Source organism: Alosa pseudoharengus, unplaced genomic scaffold (assembly GCF_046254945.1).
Source record: "Alosa pseudoharengus isolate Yale_2024_CS ecotype anadromous, Long Island Sound unplaced genomic scaffold, YU_APseudo_1.1 YU_APseudo_1.1_scf_13, whole genome shotgun sequence".
Taxonomy (NCBI): domain Eukaryota; kingdom Metazoa; phylum Chordata; class Actinopteri; order Clupeiformes; family Clupeidae; genus Alosa; species Alosa pseudoharengus.
This window is the reverse complement of record NW_027468598.1, coordinates 35133218-35152429: the sequence shown is the minus strand read 5'-3', so window position 1 is coordinate 35152429 and position 19212 is coordinate 35133218. Positions and strand designations below refer to the sequence as shown.

The window sequence follows — 19212 nt, the reverse complement described above, 5'->3', positions numbered from 1 at the left end:
AAGTTGCACTTTGGGCAATTTGCATAATTAGCATAAATAGGCAATTAAGGCGAGGCAGTACAGGTGAATGGGGTAAAACTTGGTAAGGAGGCAGTGTTGACCTATGGACAGACAGATTAAGAAATTAAGTGTGCCATGCAAAACTAGAAAAGCACTCCGAGAGTGTAGACCTCCCCGATGAAAACGTAACCTCCTTGGAGGAGGTAATAGCTATATAACAGCATGCACACACACAAACCCACAAGAACTATATACAATATGCAAAATAACTATATCTAGCATGTACACGTACACAAATGCACAATAACTATAACTATATACAACATCCAAAATAGCTATATACAGCATGCACATACACACAAACCCACAAGAACTATATACAATATGCAAAATAACTATATCCAGCATGCACACGTGCACAAATGCACAATAACTATATACAAGAACTATATACAACATGCAACTGCGCGCACACACACACACACACTGTAAACTATATAACTATAGAGTGCACGCACGCACACACGTTGCATGTTGAAACTCAATCAGGCCAATCAAATCGTGTATAGAGTCGTTAGGTGGGCTTAACATAATGATTGATGGCAGAGTTGCAACGGTTTGGCTTGAATTCCCTGCTACTTGAAAACAAATAAGGTAATGTTGCTGTTGGCGAACAGTGTGACACGAGTTAAGCTTTTATTAAGTTGGCAAAAGTTTGAACTAGCCAACTAGCTCCGCTGGTGGGAAACGCATGGGACTCATAGTGCTATCCTATTGTGCAGAGGGAATTTGAAAGACAACCGATTATCCCGCCCCTCGGACTGAGCACTGCGAACGGTGAGTGCCCAGACCCTACATTTTAATGAGGGTCTGGCTCGTCAGGCTATGTCTCTCCATCTTTACTTCTTTAAGGCGCATTTCAGTGCAATTGATGTCACCCATCACAATCTAGTGTGCACATAGAAATGACTCAGTAGTGGCCTCTGGTGGTCACACTCATAACTTGACACGGAGCACATTTGAACCCAACGAGGCGCGGACAAGAGAGACATTTCACATGCTATAGAACTAGGAAGAGGCAGACACAACCCAGTCGGACACAGGAAAACCGGGGAAACGGAGCCTCCATCTACCAGCATGCACATGATCACCTAAACCAAGTTTGTAGTTACACCTCACTTGACCAATATAATGTTCATTCAGTGGAAACTTCAAAGGATTCATTGGGCTAATTCAAGTAATGGCCTTACAAACAACAAAACAACTTTGACAAGATTTGGGAAAGATTGGAGTCTTTTGAGTAAGGGGGGGGGGGGCATTAGTTAAAAGACTATAATCTTTCAAGAATCTTTCCCAAATCTTGTCAAAGTTGTTTGGTGTAAGGTGGCCATAAGGTGCAGGACAGGCAAATGCCGTCTCACGCTACACCGGGGTTGGGTTCACAATAAGGTAGCATAACTAGACAGCGGCAGTCCGGCACACAACAATCCTTACTTCCTCTACCACGGCCTGTGTCGTCCGTCCTGGTTTCACATTCTGTCAACATCAGCATTCACAGCTCATGGTCGGAAACAATGGAGGCACTGTAGATAAGAGCTAAGCAAGCATGCTTTCCAAGTGCATGTTTAAAGCTGAACTCCAGCCATGAATTGTCCCACATCTTGATCAACATTATTATACTTCAGACCTGTCCATCAAGTTCTTGCTGTGTTTACAGCAGCTGAAAATGCTATTTAGGCCTCAGATACCTCTATCTGATGGGATATGTCCAAAGGCACAGAAAACCTTCTTGTGAAAAGTAAAGTAAAGTTAATGTATTTACATGGCTCCTTTCTAGCACAACTGGTTGCTCAAATCACTGTACAATTAGGACACGTTAACACTGGACATTTATTTTACTCTTCTGCTCTGTCCTCTGTCTCATTCGTAGAGCCAGCTGGCACTGGAACATGAAGGGCACCTACATATTTACCACATGGCACCTCCAATGCTGCCCAAAATATGAAATTGCCAACACATCAAATACAGAAGCAAAACACTTCGGACCTTCTCCACTCACATATGACTGCTGCTGCAGTTCAGCATTAAGCACATGAACAGTCAGTGGATCGTACAGATTAGTCCCATTAGGCTGCTAGCTGCCTTCATCTGAAGTCCTGAAGGACGATGGCACATTACATAATATACAGGTCAGAGGTCATTAGTGTGTTATGAGGACAGCAAACACAACTCAACCACAGGGACTCTTCCAAGTAGTGATGGGCAAATGAAGCTTTGGTGAACCACTTAACCACAGCAGTGTGAAGCTAGCAACACTAATGAAAAAATCCAATATGGCTGCCACATGTAGATTTTTCAACATGAAAGTCCTTACCCAAACCAGTATATGTAACCAAAAATATCGGTTTCCTAAGGACTTTTATGTTGAAAAATGTATGTATGGCGGCCATCTTTTCAGCTAGTATCGCTAGGTTCACACTGCTGTGGTTCAGTGGTTCACCAAAGCTTCATTTGCCCATCACTACTTCCAAGTCTCCTCTCTCTGCATGTCATCCACTATGCTGCGTTCATCCATTTCATTTCACTACTCTTCAGCAAATTACTGTCGGTTGCCCCAGTTCTTGCTTTTCTCACCCTCATCCCATACCAGCAGTGTTCCTTTTTTTCCTGGAACAGCAGAAACGGCCAGTTCCATGTTTGAGTTTTGATAGTTGTAGTAAGTGGCACAGACTGTTCATTATTTAAAATTATTATTATTATTTTTCAATAAAAGCTTTTTTAATACCTCTTGTTGGTACTTGAATGTTACATCAAGGATGCCAGTCAATTCAACCTACAAAATAATTCAAATCTCAGTTAACCACTGACCAAAACAGCACCAAAACACAGAAGGTACCGATTAGAGCAAAGACGACAGCACACAGTCAATAGCGTTTGGATATTTATTTTCACCAAAGACAACCTAGCCTGTAGCCAAAACCCAACAGGTTAAGCAAACCAGCTTTTCCTCTATACCAATTTCTTGGAAACTTTGCTAACAAGGAATGCTGCAAAAAAATATTACCCTATGGCCAACAGAAGGTTATGACGACAAAGTGTAATCCATCTCTACAGTGTTCTGAAGGTTTTTTTTTTTTCTTCTCATATATAACACAAACAAAAGGGTATGGGGCATCCTACAGGGAGGGGGGGCGGGAGCCTCTGGGGAGGGATTGAAGTACAGCACAGTTTTGTACATGCATGTTTTTTGTGCTCTAAAAAGAAGGCACCACACTTCTACTGGTGTGCCAGGAGTGTGGGAGGCCTCTTCACCTCGCCAGGGTCAGCAGCATCCCCCGCAGGAAGGGGCACTGTCCAAAAAAAAAAAAAAAAAAAAAAAGAGGCAGGCCGATCACTAGGTCGAGGAAAATATTTTCTTTTTTTTTTCTCCATTTGGGACACTGTCACTCCACTGACATGGCTCAGTATGGATTAACTCTGGCTAGTTCATCTAGGTATAAAATTAAAATTAAGATTGTAATTGTATAATGCATATAGACGGTGGAGTCATTTTCATTTTTTTTTCTCTCCACACCACCACCTGTTTCGTGTGACTTGAGGCCTCCCAGTCGTCCGTACATGTGCAAAAAAATGGTTCAGAACTTGTGAAATCAGAAACTACGTCTGGTGGGGGAAAGAGCTGGAGAAAAAGAGGTGATTAGGGGAACAGGAAAAGAGACGTGTGACATTTCAACAGCACAGTCGACTAGAAAAAGAAATTACACGGTGTACAAAGCCCTAACAAAACTAAAAACCCCTAGAAGTAACTATGCTGTAGTTTAGCACATGCAAAGATTATGTTCCACAAAGTTACATAAAATGGCCATATCTTGTAATCCCCCCCCCCCCCCGTGATATTTTTGTAAGCTCAAAGCTATGGCAATACAGTTACTTTCTGCTCCAAGGAAACTAAAAGGGGAAAAAGGAAAACAAAAGGAATTTTGTCATGCAGGAAGGAAAAACGGTCATGTGGTTAGTTATGGTGATGTCATAGACTTCACAGCATCAAATCAATGGGGGTCACAGAAGAAAGGAAAGGATGGGGTGGGAGGGGCATAGATGAGGCGTCAATGTTCACTTCTACACAAGCGTCGGAAAAAAATAAAAGCTGAAGAAATAAAACGAAAATAAAAAGGTACACACTAAGGGCCTTTAGCTAGCCCCCAGAACCACCAAAATGCATCTTTTACACAATGCACAACGGCTCTACCGTCTGTCTGTCTGTCTGTCTGTCCAACAGCACTGTCCAGTGTTGATTTAATACTAACTCATGAATTAAAAACAAAAAACAAAAGTTGTGGCGACGTTGATGTTTAAAGTCGATGTTGTAGCTGATTAGGAGGTGTGTTTTTCTTCTCCTCTCCAGGACTCGTGTTAGATCAGCCTTCTCTCTTTTCACAGACAAATGGTTTTCCACTTTTTTTTTTTTTTTTTTTTTAAATCCCCTTCTTTACTCCATTCTTGTTTTGTATTTCTTGGTAATTATGTTGTTATTTTAATTTCCTCGTTTGTTTTTTTGCGATCTCATTTTTCCTCGGATCTTTTTCGATGTTGACTCTCTCTCTCTGCATGCGTTCTCATCCGGTTTCTCCTTGCACACCCCAGTCACGCGCGCACGCACACACACACACCACCACTCGTCCATTTTGTTTTTGTTTTGTGTTTTTTATTTTCTCTAGCACACGCGACACATGCGGGTACCGCTGGACTCTGGGGACCCAAGTCGGAGGAGGGAGGCAGCCCGTATCCGTGGAGGGTTTCACTAGAGGAGATGAGGTCTGGCTCCTCTGCACCGAGTCCAGACATTCATACGCATTCATGAGTCCATTCATACACAAGTCTCTCGCAGCATGGCTATGGAGGAGGGGGAGGGGCCTATCCAGGGTGGCCCCTCCCCCTGGGTCTCGGAAACCTCAGAAGGTTATGATGTGGATTGGTTTTCTTGTCTTGAGTTCATCCAGTTAGATTTGTATTGATTTGTATAAACGTGAAGCTTTTGCTTTGTGTCTTGCCTTCAAATTGGATAGATTGTGATGCCTTGGCTCTCCCCCTGAGGTGGTGACATCAGATCTATTTGACTTGCCTCCTGTTTTGTTGTTGTTGTTTTGAAAACTTGTAATAGACACACCTGGTAACTTTTTGTTGTGTGTGAAGTTTCACGAAATGTCTCTCAACGCATTCAGTGTAGATGGTTGATTTTTGCAACATATAGTAGCCACTCACTCGCACTCACTCGCCGTCAAGCTTCATTTGGACCTCTCTCCTCGGAATGCCAAACGAAATCCACACAATTTCTCTCGGATTAGATGCAGCTATGGATCCCATGAGCCAAGCACAATGGATCTAATTTCTTTCACACTCTCGCTCGCTCTCTCTCGCTCGCTTTCTCTCCTAATTATTTTTTATGTTGAACAGAGTGCTGCATCGCCAACAAAACTCCAGACGCTCTGGCGCGGTCTAGAACTGAAACCCTTCTGCTGGCACGTTGGTGGAGGAGTTGAAACCGTACGTTCCACCCTGGATGGCTTCTGGAACCAAGCTGGAGTCTTCATCAATCTATACGTGCAAAAAAGAAAAGATTACAACGGGTTAATATTGCAAGTTACATACTATGCTTTGATTAGATTTTAAGCCTACATGATTGAGGCGCATCAAGCCTTTGTTGCAGCAGGAAAAACAAATACTAAGCAAAATCTGGAAGGGCCTGTTTTTTTTAAAACTGACTTATAAGGGTCTAGTTAGGTCATAGGTCAAGAGACATTGCATAAAAATCCCTTCATGATGCCCACATTCTGTAATAACCTGGATGATAATAAATGGAAGCTTACATCATCGGAAGAGAAGAACTGATCGATAATTTCGTAGGCCAGTTTATAGATGTCCTCATTCTCATGATTCTGGAGCTGCTCCACTTTCTCCAAACCTGTGAGCGGGATGAAAAAAGCGTACATCACAAATATAGCGCAGACAGAACACAAGCGTAGGGTTACCATGCACGTAACTTCTAGAAGACTCCCGATGATGCTAATCGCCATGGAAACCACTCTCCAATCTATTCAGTCAAAACTGGCATCTTATGCCAGTCGATTTCGTATAGTTCCAACAGCCCATCCCAAACACAGGTGTCCAGTTTACTAAAGTTCCAACAGCCCATCCCATACACAGGTGTCCAGTTTACTAAAGTTCCAACAGCCCATCCCAAACACAGGTGTCCTGCGTGCTCGACGGCGGCTACACCCACCTCCACACTCCTCGATCAGGTTGGCGATGGTCTCGGCCTCGTCGTCCGCCATCTTGAGGATGTTGCTGAGCCCGTCCAGCACCACCTGGACGACCTGCGCGTCCTTCACGGTCAGCAGGTTACAGAACGGCGGGATGACCTGTTGCTGGATGAGGTACGCCACCTGCACAACGCACATACAACATCAGCACGCCACGCGCACACGCCACTCCATACCATACCAACACATCAGCACAGTCATTCTCTAGTCAATGGGACAACATTGGTATCATTACATAAGCAGAGACACAACACCATCTTAATATCAAAAGTCATCTACTAAGTTAATACACCAATAAGACCACACAATATTCAATATGAACATATGAACAGGCTGTCCCTTCTCAGAGTGGACATATGAACAGGCGGTCCCTTCTCAGAGTGGACATATGTGGGCATGTTAACGTACATCACAAATATAGCGCAGACAGAACACAAGCGTAGGGTTACCATGCCCGTAACTTCTATAAGACTCCCCATCAGGATCTGGAAGTGTGTGTGTGGCTAAGATGTTGGAAACTAACAGTCCAGTGTGTGTGGAGTGTGTGTGTGTGTCTAGGGTCCTGTTAACTCACCTGGTCCTTCCTGCCGCTGATGGTCAGGTTACTGATGGCCCAGGCAGCCTCCTTCTGAGTGCCAAAGTCACCCTGGAATACCACACAAGAGTTACAGACACATCAGTGTACATCACACACACACACACACACACACAGGATACAATAAATCATACATACATATACTACACATGTATTCAACACTATATTCCATGCACAGGTGCGGTAGAGGTAACCCACCTTGTCGAGGAGGAGGATGATCATGGGCACCAGGTTGGCATCAATCACGGCCTGAACCTGCTGCTGGTTTCCTGCAGTGATGTTTGACAGGAACCACACTGCCTCCTACAGGGCGACATGAGAATAGCAAGATTCAGTATGAGCGCTTCTTCCATTGGATACAACAGACGCAGAGGTTAAACAATATGTTAAGCAAACATTCTGCGTGCACGGGTTTTATTTTGGCTTTTATTTTGGATCAGACTCCAGGGTCGTGCGAGAGAGTCGCAGCTCCTGGTCAAGACGCTGGCGCTACAGGCGGGGCAGGGGGTGGGTCTGAGGCTCTAATCATCAGCCCAATCACAGAGAGGCCTCTGATTTGAGTGACAGGGCCTCAGATGCACTCCGATATCCACAAAGACCCGTTGGTCTTCAGCACCCCCTTACCACCAGCCAAACTAAACACACTCACACACACACACACACCCCCGTTCCCAACCCACCACCCCATCTCCCATTACACACACCTTGACACCTGTACATGTTCATTTGAACCACTTTACTCCAGTTAAGCTATCAAGTGCTAAATAGTCACATCCACAGCATTCACACCTGCACCAAGCCTCGAGTTGTCATCACATCCAAAAGAGCCAGTCTCATCACAGTGCAACAGAGGAACAGGTGCTCTAAAGCACAACGATATATTAACCAACGCTTAACAGCCCAAAGGCATTTAATGAAGCAGTGTTCGTAAAGTAGGCGAAGCAGGTGCAATAATCAGAGCGATCAACACTAAAGGAGATAAGTACAAATGGCCCCATCTCGCAGGCCAATCACTGAGACAGCGGTGACTGTCTGAGGCGTGTGATTGGCTCAGCGTGATGCGTGGGAGGGGTGTGAGAGGAGGTAGGGGCGTGGTGCGCTACCTTGTTGATCTTCTCCTTGGGGTGTGTGAGCAGAGAGGGGAAGTGGCCGAGGGCGTCGCAGTTGAGGACCACCTGGGTCTGCTCGTCCGTCCCAGTCACGATGTTCCCCACGGCTCGCAGCGCAGCAGTCTGGGAAGAGAGAGACACACACACACACACACACACACACACACACACACACACACACAGATTAGAGAGAACACGGCACTCACCACCAGAACACACACTCTGATCCAGAAAAGTAGACTTCTAGGGTCGTCAGTTGCTACAGCTGATGGAAAGATGACCAGACGTTGGGGTAAGTGAGGTGCCCCTGTTTGGACCATTTCCCCTTCCGAGCCCGAGGTCAAATAAACTGCTGCTTGGTCCATGCTACGCTATTCCGTGTCCATTCTAAAGGACTCCATTTCTACCTCTGTCCTATTCAGGAACAGTAGATAAGACGCACGCAATACATCTCTAGATGCACAGACACAGCATAGAGGATTAGAGGCGTTCATTTCAGAGGACGGCCATTTTGAAATCTCAAACAAAAGCCGGCTGCTGGGACCTTGTCTGCTCATTAGTGGAGCAGCGAGCGAGATTGTTAACAGCACGTACACAGTACGACTGTGATTAACAGCGAGCGAGATTGTTAACAGCATGTAGACAGTATGACTGTGATTAACCGAGTGACTCATCCACCTCAGAGAGCTCTCTGTGACTCATCCATGTCACTGATGACCTACATGACTGGACGCAGAAAGCCACACTACGTGGGTGAAATGTGCGCCGTACTTCTGTTTCCGTGCTCTCACGGTGGAGCTCTTTTGAAATTGCTTACAAATATTCTCCTGCAGTAAGTGGCTTCTGGGTAAAAGCGTCGGCTAAATGAATAAATGTACCTGTAAGTGTAAATGTAAGAGCCACATAGGGAGGTCAGAGGTCAAACCGCTCCCCTCTGGTAGGTGCTGCAGGGCTCCGGTCAGCCAGCCGACACAGACACAATTTATTTCGCCAGGCAGTCGCTCTGATGAACGTCCAACAGTCCCATCCCACAACCCCCCTTGTTACATTCTCACAAGACTTCTGGTCAACCTTGAGATCTCCCAAACGATCACTGCGGTCACGCTCATGCCACTCACACATGCACTGAGCGTCGTCTCATCATCACATTCAGACTGCCTACTCACTACCCACCCTAGTGGGGGAACAGTGGAACAGCACTTTACCATGAAAGTGAAATGTAATGGGGCCTTTTGCCACTCGGAGAGCTTGACGTAACAGGGTGCCGTCGTCAAAGAGCAAGCGCACTGGTCTGGTTTTGAGACAGCTGTGAAGCTATCTGACTCAGATGCGGAGTATGGCGCTCACTGTTGGTTTCAGTATTAGTCAAAACACACAGACAAACAGCCTCGGTGCTCCCCACTGAAACAGCATGTGTCATCAAGCTTCAAGCTTCCTCCCTCACACGGCTCTGCACGTGAGGCTGCAGCCAGTACTGTGTGCAGGGTCTGTAAGAGTGGATGTTCCATAGCTTACTCGTCCTGCTCTATCCCATCTCTACGCCATTCAGAAATACTACAGAGATGGTACAGTAAATCAGAGTAAGACATTTAAGGGGATGTATATTTCAGAGGACATAGGCATGTTGTAATCATGTGCAGTGCAGTGCTGCACGCTGGTGTGTGTGTGAGAGCGTGTGTGAGCGTGTGGAGTCTGAGAGCAGCCTTCAGCTTCACGTGGTCTTGCAGGAAGACCAGGACTACAGGCCCGCCCACACACTGCCCTAATCTGACCAATCAGCTGCTGCGGCACCGCAGGCCCGCCCACACACTGCCCTAATCTGACCAATCAGCTGCTGCGGCACCGCAGGCCCGCCCACACACTGCCCTAATCTGACCAATCAGCTGCTGCGGCACCGCAGGCCCGCCCACACACTGCCCTAATCTGACCAATCAGCTGCTGCGGCACTGCAGGCCCGCCCACACATGGCCCCAATCTGACCAATCAGCTGCTGCGGCTACACACAGCAGGAAAAGCTCTGGTGGACGGAAACGCCCTGATGCAACAGGACAGATTGATCAACTGGTCATATTTATTTATTAATGTGCTGTGGACTAATTTATTTTTGTGGTGAAGCATGTCTGGCTGATGAATGTACGTGCCATTTAAAATGCTGAAGTTGCAGTGAGGACAGACGCTGTGACTAACAGCGGTACTCCGCTAATCCAGATCCCTCTTTACCAAATACTGCAGTGGAAGGCTTTGTGTACACAACTGGTACACAGATGTGCCACAGTCATCACTGCAACTTAATACCTCAGAAGAGCTTTGCATCTTTTCAACAGAACAAGGAGGATTTCTGATGATGGTAAGTTCTGTACACGGTCCTTCATATTTCATATATAAGAAGTAGGATTTGCATAATGTGTCAGAGGCAAAACGATCTGGAAGTCTGGAAACCCTGATTTAAGCCTCGCCACATCAGAGCAAACAAACAAACCAACCAATACGTAAGTAAATCTCTGACCCAGCAACACTGTTCCTACAGGCCACGCCCCCCCCCCCCCCGAGCTTCATGATACCCATAATGCAACACTGTTCCTACAGGTCACGCCCCCCCCCCCCCGAGCTTCATGATGCCCATAATGCAACACTGTTCCTACAGGCCACGCCCCACAGAGCTTCATGATACCCATATTGCTGAACACATTACCTTAAATCACTTCCATACTGAAGTCTGACCTAGTTCATCTATGTGATTTTCATGAAAACCTACTGAGAGACATCATCTGAACTCACATTTTATCATTCGGTCCTGTTCATTCGGTCATTATCAGAACTATATAACCTTTTAGCAAGCTAGCAGAGGCGCTAGTTATTGCTTTCAGTGCAGTTATGTGTAAAGGCGCGGCCACACCAACACGATTATCGGCCGTCAATCGTTGTCGGACAGTCTGGCGAGCTCGGTGACGCGCGTCTGTTCGGTGTGCTAGAACTAGTAGACTACCACAGAGCTGCTGAATGTTTGTCATTTCAGGTTAGTTTGCAACAATATACAAGTTTAGCCAAAGTCCTTAGCTGCTAGCGGCGTATCTGCTCACCTGCACTTTGACCTCCTGGTGGCTGAGGAGGGGAACCAGGTGAGGCACGATGCCGGAGTCGATGACCATCTGGATCTGCTCGTTACCTGCGTCCGTCAGGTAGGACAGAGCCCACACGGTGTCCACCAGGATCTACACACCAGCGGAAACCACAACGCAAGCGTCAATGTTGCATGTTCTTCTTTCACACTGGAGCTCACTTGTTAAATACACAATGCCACTCTTCTGCCCAGAGTAGCTCATGCTAATAGCGGAGAGCTTCCATAAAGAGTGAATGCAGCTTAAACTAAACACCTCTCAGAGAGCTGTAGGTAAAGGACACTTGTACTGAGACGTGATTAATCCGCATTCATTAGCTCCAGTGAGCATGTCTGTGTGTCTGCTAAAAACACTTCAAGACAAATGATAGGTAGTCTTCTCTAAGGTACTCACATTCACATCCGTGTGGTGAATCAGCACGCACAGAGCCGGCAGGATCTGAGAGAGAGAGAGAGAGAGAGAGAGAGAGAGAGAGAGAGAGAGAGAGAGAGAGAGAGAGACAGAGAGAAATAGAGAGAGAGAGAGAGATAACTGCGTGAAGGAGTTTAAAAGTAACAGGCTTCTTAAGATGTCTCTCAGGCCTGATTGAGTTGACAGGGTTATTAGGCTTGCTTAAATGGATCCCACCAGGCCTTCCTGTGATCATCCCAGAGCTCAATATGACTGCACACTCTCAAAGCTCACACACATAATGCATTAGCGTCTGTCTGATGATTATACAGGAATCTCTCGACAGGCTGATGAGAGCTTCATCCTCACAGCTCAACAGATTGGCACTCTTAAAAGAAAGACTTCTTAAAAGAGAATGTGATGTCAAAACTTCAAAAACCTTGAGCAGGAAAACACTGACTTGGTAACATTTCAACGGATGACAGCCACACAAACAATCCTCATTCAAACAAACAAACAACCATATCCTACACACACACACACACAGACTCTTGGTCCTCACCTCCTGGATGGTCTCCATGGGGGGCGGAGGGTCCTTGTGGCGGCACAGGTTGACCATGACCCAGGTGACGTTGCGGAGGAAAGTGATGGGGATGGAGGGGCTGATGAAGGACAGCAGCGGCTTGACCACGCCCAGGCTGATCACGTAGTCTCTGCACTGAGGACCGTCACCTGCGGGACGGAACAGGAAAGGACAGGACAGGACAGGAGGGTTAGAGAGGCAGGGCTCTCCAACAGCTAGCTCATCAGCGAACAGGAGCTCCCCACCTGTTTCTGAGTAGCTCTCCAAAAGGTTCAAAAACAACGCTCATCAGTTTGATAACAGTCACTTAGTAAAATTCCTATCAAATCAAATTCACGATGATGAAGGAGCATTAAAACGAATTTGAAGCTTAGTCAGCTGTTCTGAGTGGAATTCAGCTGTGTGCATACATGCTACTACTAATATAAACATTAGTGTTTCTTGGCCATCTTCATTTTGATCAAAGTAACTCTAGGAAGTGAAAAAAAAAAAACAAAGATTGGAGACCCCTGGGTTAAAGGGAACTGGACTATCATGACCTGGGGGATGGGACAGCAGTTAAAGGGAACTGCTGTATACATAACAAAACTATAACTAATTAACTAACTAAAGAGGGGTATAATCATTGTTTTTATTGTTACTCAGGTTAAGTAAGGGATAATAGACATGACAAAACCTCTTAACTCTCATTTCATGAACTTCCATTTTTTTTCACCAATTCCACAAAACAAGTGCTGTCTTCATGCATCACTACTGAGTGTTGAACACCAAACAAGACTTTGGCCGACGTGCAGGACAGTGCTTGCTTGAGGGTCCATTTCCATTAGCTGACATACGGAAATGTCATGGTAGATTTAACAATCCTTCAGAGCCTTGGGGGAAAACCCATTCAAGTTTCTAAACATACTATGAACATCAACGCAAGACTAGGGGCCACATGATGGTCAGTATTAGCCACAACTGAACTTTGCTGAAAATGCTCAAAATCTCAACAGCAGAATATGTAGCAATGTCGCCAGATGTTCTTCCAAAACAACAATGACAAACAAAAAACATATTTTAAAATGTTCTACACATATAAATTGACATGACGTACAATTCCAAAAACTGCTCCAGAAAAGAGAAACTGACCATTGCTCTGGTCCTGCCACTATAACTTGGGAAGTACTGCGGGGGTCAGAGCATGAGAGAGCAGAAGGGTGGCGCTGCCAAACGTACCTATGATGTTGCCCAGCGCCCAGACGGCCTGCTCACACACATTCTGGTGAGGGGAGTGCAGCAGCCTCAGGAACAAGGGAACCGCATCTGCAGGCAGAAACAAACAGCTCCAGAATATTAATCATCATAATAAAAATATATTAAAGAGCCAAAACTCAGACCAGTGCACTGTTGCACTGGGGGAGGAAGAAGAGACTCTTACACCCCAACATCTTCCATATAATGTCATTTAAAAAGAAAATTCACTGCAAGACAGAAATGGTAAAGCACATGCAGCTTGTTCAACATGTCACAAAGCTGTGCCATGTACGTTTAGCAGAGCCTCATAATTGGAAATGTTGATTTAGCAAGGACATGGCTCTCAGAGTGGTCAATTGCGAGGTAAGTGGCCTGGGGTACGTACTGGACTGCACAACGGCCTGGGTCTGCTCAGAGGTCCCTGAGGCGATGTTGGTCAAAGCCCAGGCTGCCTCAAACTGCAGAGATGGACTGGAAACACAAGGGGTCAAAGGTCACAGTGTGATCACAAAAACATATCAGTTCAGTTAACAAAGACATCAAAATAACATGATATCTAGTGCACAGGAGTGGACTTATTTTAACTGGGGGTGCAGTTGAGCTGCTACTGTTGCCATATGAGTGTTGCAACGTTGCAGCTGACCCTCAGGCATGAGTATGGAGAGAGTTGACGCTTACTTGTCATCCCTGTCCAGACAGTGAACTAGTATGGGTAAAATGCCAGACTTTATCAAGTCATCAATGGGTGGGTTGCGGTCACTCGATAACAGCTTCCTGCAGAGAGAGAGAGAGAGACAGAGAGAGGGAGAGAGAGAGAGAGGGAGAGAGAATTAAAAAAACAGCACTGCAGAATTAATCATAACCATGGACACACACCCACATAATTCATAAAATTCTCATTACATGGGCACACTGTACTGCAGCAAAAGACGTTTGTCAAAACAAATACGCTGACATGAGGCTTGACCTCATTAGGCACCAGGCTGGGGACGATACTTGAGGGCTGCACACTTCACGTCACATAAACCCCGTTCACACATGGTAGGCAAGATTCAAGATCTCAGCTATTTCACACCTCTAATGGCAGATGCATATGCATCTGCACTCGAGCGCTGAGATCGCCCCCACCTTCACAGGTGGTCTGGACTGCATCGGTCTGCCTAGATGAGACATGCATGCATCCTGGGCCACATTTGAAGCAGCCTACTCAATTGACCTCCCCTGCATAACATGCGTTTCAGTGGTTCATGTTAAAGCCACACAGTAAAAAAAAGCTTACAGTCATAATATCAAATTAAAATGCATAATCATAAAACAATTGCGCATAGTATAGGCCTGTGCCGCCATCAATTGATTACTATACTGCTTGTGTTGTCAAAATGATGATACATTTTGTGATTACTTTAAAAACTACACTACCGGGCCATAAAAAAGGTCACCAGCTGGATTTAACTAAGCAAATAGGTAAGAGCCTCCCTGTGGGGGCAGTGTTATGATCTGGGCTTGCTGCAGGTGGTCAGGTCTAGGTTCAGCAACGTTATGGGCCCAAAGAATGAGGTCAGCTGACTACCTGAATATACTGAATGACCAGGCTATTCCTTCAATGGATTTTGTCTTCCCTGATGGTGCGGGCATATTACAAGATGACAATGCCCGGATTCATTGGGCACAAATTGTGAAAGAATGGTTCAGGGAGCAAGAGACATCATTTTCACCACAGAGTCCAGAACATTCCCATTGAGAATCGTTGGGATAAACATTAATGCAACACTGGACGGAAGTAAATGTTGTGACATTGCAGAAACTTGTGGAAACGATGGCACGGTGAATGTGTGCCGTAATCAAAACTAAATATTACAGTGAGTGACCATTTTTTGGCCAGGCAGTGTATAATGCATTAACAAAGAAATGACCACATGCGGACCTCTGCAATTTCTGCTCATTGTCTCTCAGAGGTTGTTGTACTCATTCTATAATATGTAAATAGCCTTAAGCTGAAATAAAATAAAACAGCAAGACGTAAGGAATATATTGTTGCTAACCATTACAAGCTAGCTTGACGGCACATGAAGCTCAAAATATAGGCTACATTTTGGGGAGGAAGAAATTTGTTCCTCACTTCATAAAATGGCTGATTGATATTTTAATGCTGCTGAAAAGATCAGACCAGCTAAGATTTGTGTATGAGGACAAAGCTTAGTAAGAAGTTAAATTTTTAATTTACAGATTGCACCATTGGATTTACACTTAACTGAAATCCTAACAAAACAAGGTAAAGATTAACACGTTCAAGTAGCTCTTGTACAATCTGATCTGATCTGATAGACACGCGTGAGGCTGCATTTTGACGCCAGGTGTGGACGCAACTACTTCAAGGTATGACATGGCCAAGATCCAATCCTTCCGAGGATTGTTTGTGTGGCTGTCAGGATACCAAGTATGCATGGGCCATAGCCTAACCCTTATGCCTACGGTGCCCCCACCTCCCACCCCCCTACGCGGTGCAGGGCAGAGCGGTGGCCCGTGGCGATGCTCACGTTCTCACACACTCGTTCTCACACACTCCGCCCACGCTCGGAACAGCATTCCGTAGAGGTTTTCCCAATCGGTTCTCAGAATGCTGGCGAGCGAGAGGCGTCGTCATGACCGCGTCCGGTCAGCCGTGCGATGCCCGCTGTGCCACTCACCTGGCAGCCTGTACTGCACTCAGCTGGATCCCCTGGTTATCACTGGTGGCGTTCTGACAGGGGGAGAGAAAACACAGGAGGGCAGGGTTAAGCGTCGCGAGGGACCCACTACAACGTGGAGCTAAATGGGGTGCAGGATTTAAAGCAGTACATCTGGGAGCCTTCAGTGGGCAGATCCTTATCTCGGAGTGCTCCGAGGAGAGTTTGGCATGCATTATTTAGTTGCTGCTCGCTATTCTACATAAGCATGATGCAAAACAACTCCACAACTCTCCAAATTCTCCAAAAGTGTTGCACCATATGTAGCGCACAGCCTTGGGGAGATCGTCAAACTTAATATCAATGCACTGGATCAGTGAACTTCCACAATGACAGACTGCTTAAATATATGAGCAACATGGCAGAGATGGGCAAACTACAAGGTAGATTATAAATCCTAATAAAGGACATCCGACTAACATCAGATCAGAACAGTGTGGACAAAGCCAAAGAAACAGTACTCAGACTTACTTGCACTATTGCTTCTAAAGAGGTGTTTTGCTGCAAAAAGAGAGAAGACAGAAATTGATGAAGTTGTTGATCAATACGAGCTTGCCGGACAGCACCAGCATTGGAAAAGTCAACAAACAAGAGGTTCCCTCACCGATCTGAAATCTCCATCGACATCCGAGTCATCGCAGATATCTTCCTGGGGCACGTTCCTTCTCTTCAGGAGGTGCTCATCACGTTTGTTCTAAAGTAAAACGAGAGTGCAAAACATTCAGCTCAAGAAGGCACCAGCACTGGGCCAGAAATGAAACAAGTTTCACACTGTCACACATCATCTTCATTAGAGGTGGTGTGTATGAAACAGCCATTACCTTTCTCAGTTCTACAACCACCTCCGTTCTTTGTCTTCTCATAGTCTGGAAAAGAGGGAAAAGACAGGTCATGCATGGCATTCACACTAAGTGGAACAGAAATAACTTGGTAGCAATGATTAACATGTCAAGTGACAAAGGCTTGTGAAAGGCAGGGAGAAAGAGAGGACGCCAAAAGACTACTATGAGGAAAACATTGGGGGCCTGGAACAAATGCGGCATTTCCTGTCTTAAGACAGCAGCCATTTGCAAACTAACAAGTTGATTAGAGACAGAGATGACTTGACTGTATCAAGGATGATAAATAGGAGCAACCACTGAGAACAAGCCCCTTTGAACCCCGGAAGCTGGCGAGATGTCCAAGGAATGTCACCATGCTATGTGTCAGTAACCTAGATACTGACACCCACACACCCTTCGTATATTCACCAGCTGACAGGGAACCAACACAAACTGTGACATGTACATGTTTTCCTCACATAGCACTTGTGCAAAGGTTTACAGTGGTGTGGCTTGTGATACCAGACATCTTTTCAGCTGCATGTTAGGCATACCAGAATGGAGATACACTGATTGATACAATGATGTATTCAATTGCGCGGTTGTCATTGTCTGCGCTGTGAACGAAAGGCGGCCTGTTGAAAATATATCTGGGATTTTCACCCTCTAAACAGACTTTGTAGCATTGAAAAGACCGGCAAGCCACATTTCATGTTACAGCGTTCATACATACATTGACATTAAAGGATAGTAGGTCTACAGTAGTTGATCCACTAGATTAATCGTAATTAATGTTTAAACACAAAGCAAGGGTAGTCGACCGGCTAGAGTCGGGTTAATTTACATAACAACCCAAAGTGCCGTGATTCATTGCAGGGCCTACTGCGGTTAAGTGTTAAACATATTCATCAAACATTTAAAACGATCACTCCCCTGACAATAGCCCTCGACTTGCTGGTCAACAATTAATAAAGACAACTCTTCTTAGCTAATGTTAGCACTGATGGACAGCTAGCTAACTGCGAACGTTCCAGTTGTTAATCTAGTTGCTAACCCGTTTTAGCTGGCTAGATGGTTAGCTAGCTAGCAACGCTATAAACCCACCTATATGGGTCATCATCAAGCTATTATTAACATTTTGAAAACAAATAAACATAGGAAATTACTGTTAGTCGACTGACTATACATTGAAATTTGTACAGGCACGATATTGGTAACAAAAAACCCTCCAAATGCCATACTTCCTTCGTGTAACAGTAATCGTGCCTTGATGATAGGCTAACGTTGGTGATGGGGAACCTAACCCAAGCTATCCTAGCTAGGTTTGCGATCAGTGTTCACACGAAACTGACATGGTTTATCAATAGTACATTATGGTTCAGGGATGAATAGGTATTACAATTATGTTGACAAACACAATCTGTAGATGCTTCATGTACTTGGTAAACATTTAGATAACAATGCCTAGGAAATGATTACAATATTGTAGCAAGTTAGCTAGCGTGGCAGGGCTTGTCTGATGAGCTACCTAGCTAACCTAGCGAAACCACCACCAACAAGCTTGTTGTGCTAACCATCGAACGAGGGCTGATATCGAGAGATGATTTTCCTAAATCGAATGCTAGTTAAGAATATATGAGCTTGTGCATTGATGATATTTGTGCGACACCGAACGGGTATGCCCATTTACTTTCCATTCTAATATGTTAACTTAATCCTCAACACTGCGTCTTGAAAAGGATGTCCCAAGCAGGGCGTTTTGGGTGGAAGGGCAGACACTGCTTCCATTAGCAGTGGCAACTTAGCCAATCCGAGCTAACGTTAGATAGTTAGCAATAATGTTTCACGTGTTGTGCAATGATGGATACCCAGGCCAATAAGTTGGAAACTAGGCCCCAATCTTTCAAACCATGCGAACCATCAGAGGCCTAGTTTGGGCTGGGTGCAAAGTTCCAAATCCTGGAAATTACAAACGACGTCACAGCGGAACCCAAAGCTACAAAATAGCGCAAACGGAAAGAAAGACCTCCCAACGGGAGTGAAAGCACATTACCTCCAAATCGCGACCTTTATTTTTGAAATTCTTCAGCCTTTGGTTGTCCAGTTTTTCGTTGTCAGCCATATTCGTAATATATGTTATTATACTTTTAAACGTAGAAGTAGTTAGCTATCCGTTTAGATCTGCTTTTAGTCGGCCCTTTCCAGTTACCGGAGTATTTTTTTGCTGGTGTGGCCGCGGTGCATACTGGGAATGCCGGTGGTATAGGCGCAGCCTCGCTCTGGTGTGTGAAGGGTGGGGAATTCCCAGATTGT

The 19212-nt window shown here is 45.3% G+C and overlaps 1 protein-coding gene across 1 annotated transcript; it reads right to left on the bottom strand.

Annotated features, from left to right (window-relative positions):
• Positions 1-2928: 2928 nt before the first annotated feature.
• Positions 2929-19139, bottom strand: kpna4 (karyopherin alpha 4 (importin alpha 3)). The gene is made up of 17 exons (XM_076282933.1): positions 18953-19139; positions 16900-16944; positions 16683-16772; positions 16550-16579; positions 16040-16092; positions 14031-14126; positions 13738-13823; positions 13335-13421; positions 12096-12265; positions 11537-11581; positions 11105-11236; positions 8019-8147; positions 7114-7218; positions 6895-6966; positions 6281-6443; positions 5868-5962; positions 2929-5595 (listed from the first exon to the last, which is right to left on the bottom strand). Exons 1-17 carry the CDS (start codon positions 19019-19021, stop codon positions 5497-5499), a joined length of 1566 nt encoding a protein of 521 aa, XP_076139048.1. The 5' UTR covers positions 19022-19139; the 3' UTR covers positions 2929-5496.
• Positions 19140-19212: the final 73 nt, after the last annotated feature.

Excerpts from the sequence above, each read along its gene's own strand:
- kpna4 (XM_076282933.1), bottom strand. The coding sequence starts at position 19,021 with ATGGCTGACAACGAAAAACTGGACAACCAAAGGCTGAAGAATTTCAAA. Across the intron at positions 12,266-13,334 it reads GGCGCTGGGCAACATCATAG|GTGACGGTCCTCAGTGCAGA; the intron begins GTACGTTTGGCA and ends TCCGTCCCGCAG. Across the intron at positions 5,596-5,867 it reads AGTTCTTCTCTTCCGATGAT|ATTGATGAAGACTCCAGCTT; the intron begins GTAAGCTTCCAT and ends TTGCACGTATAG.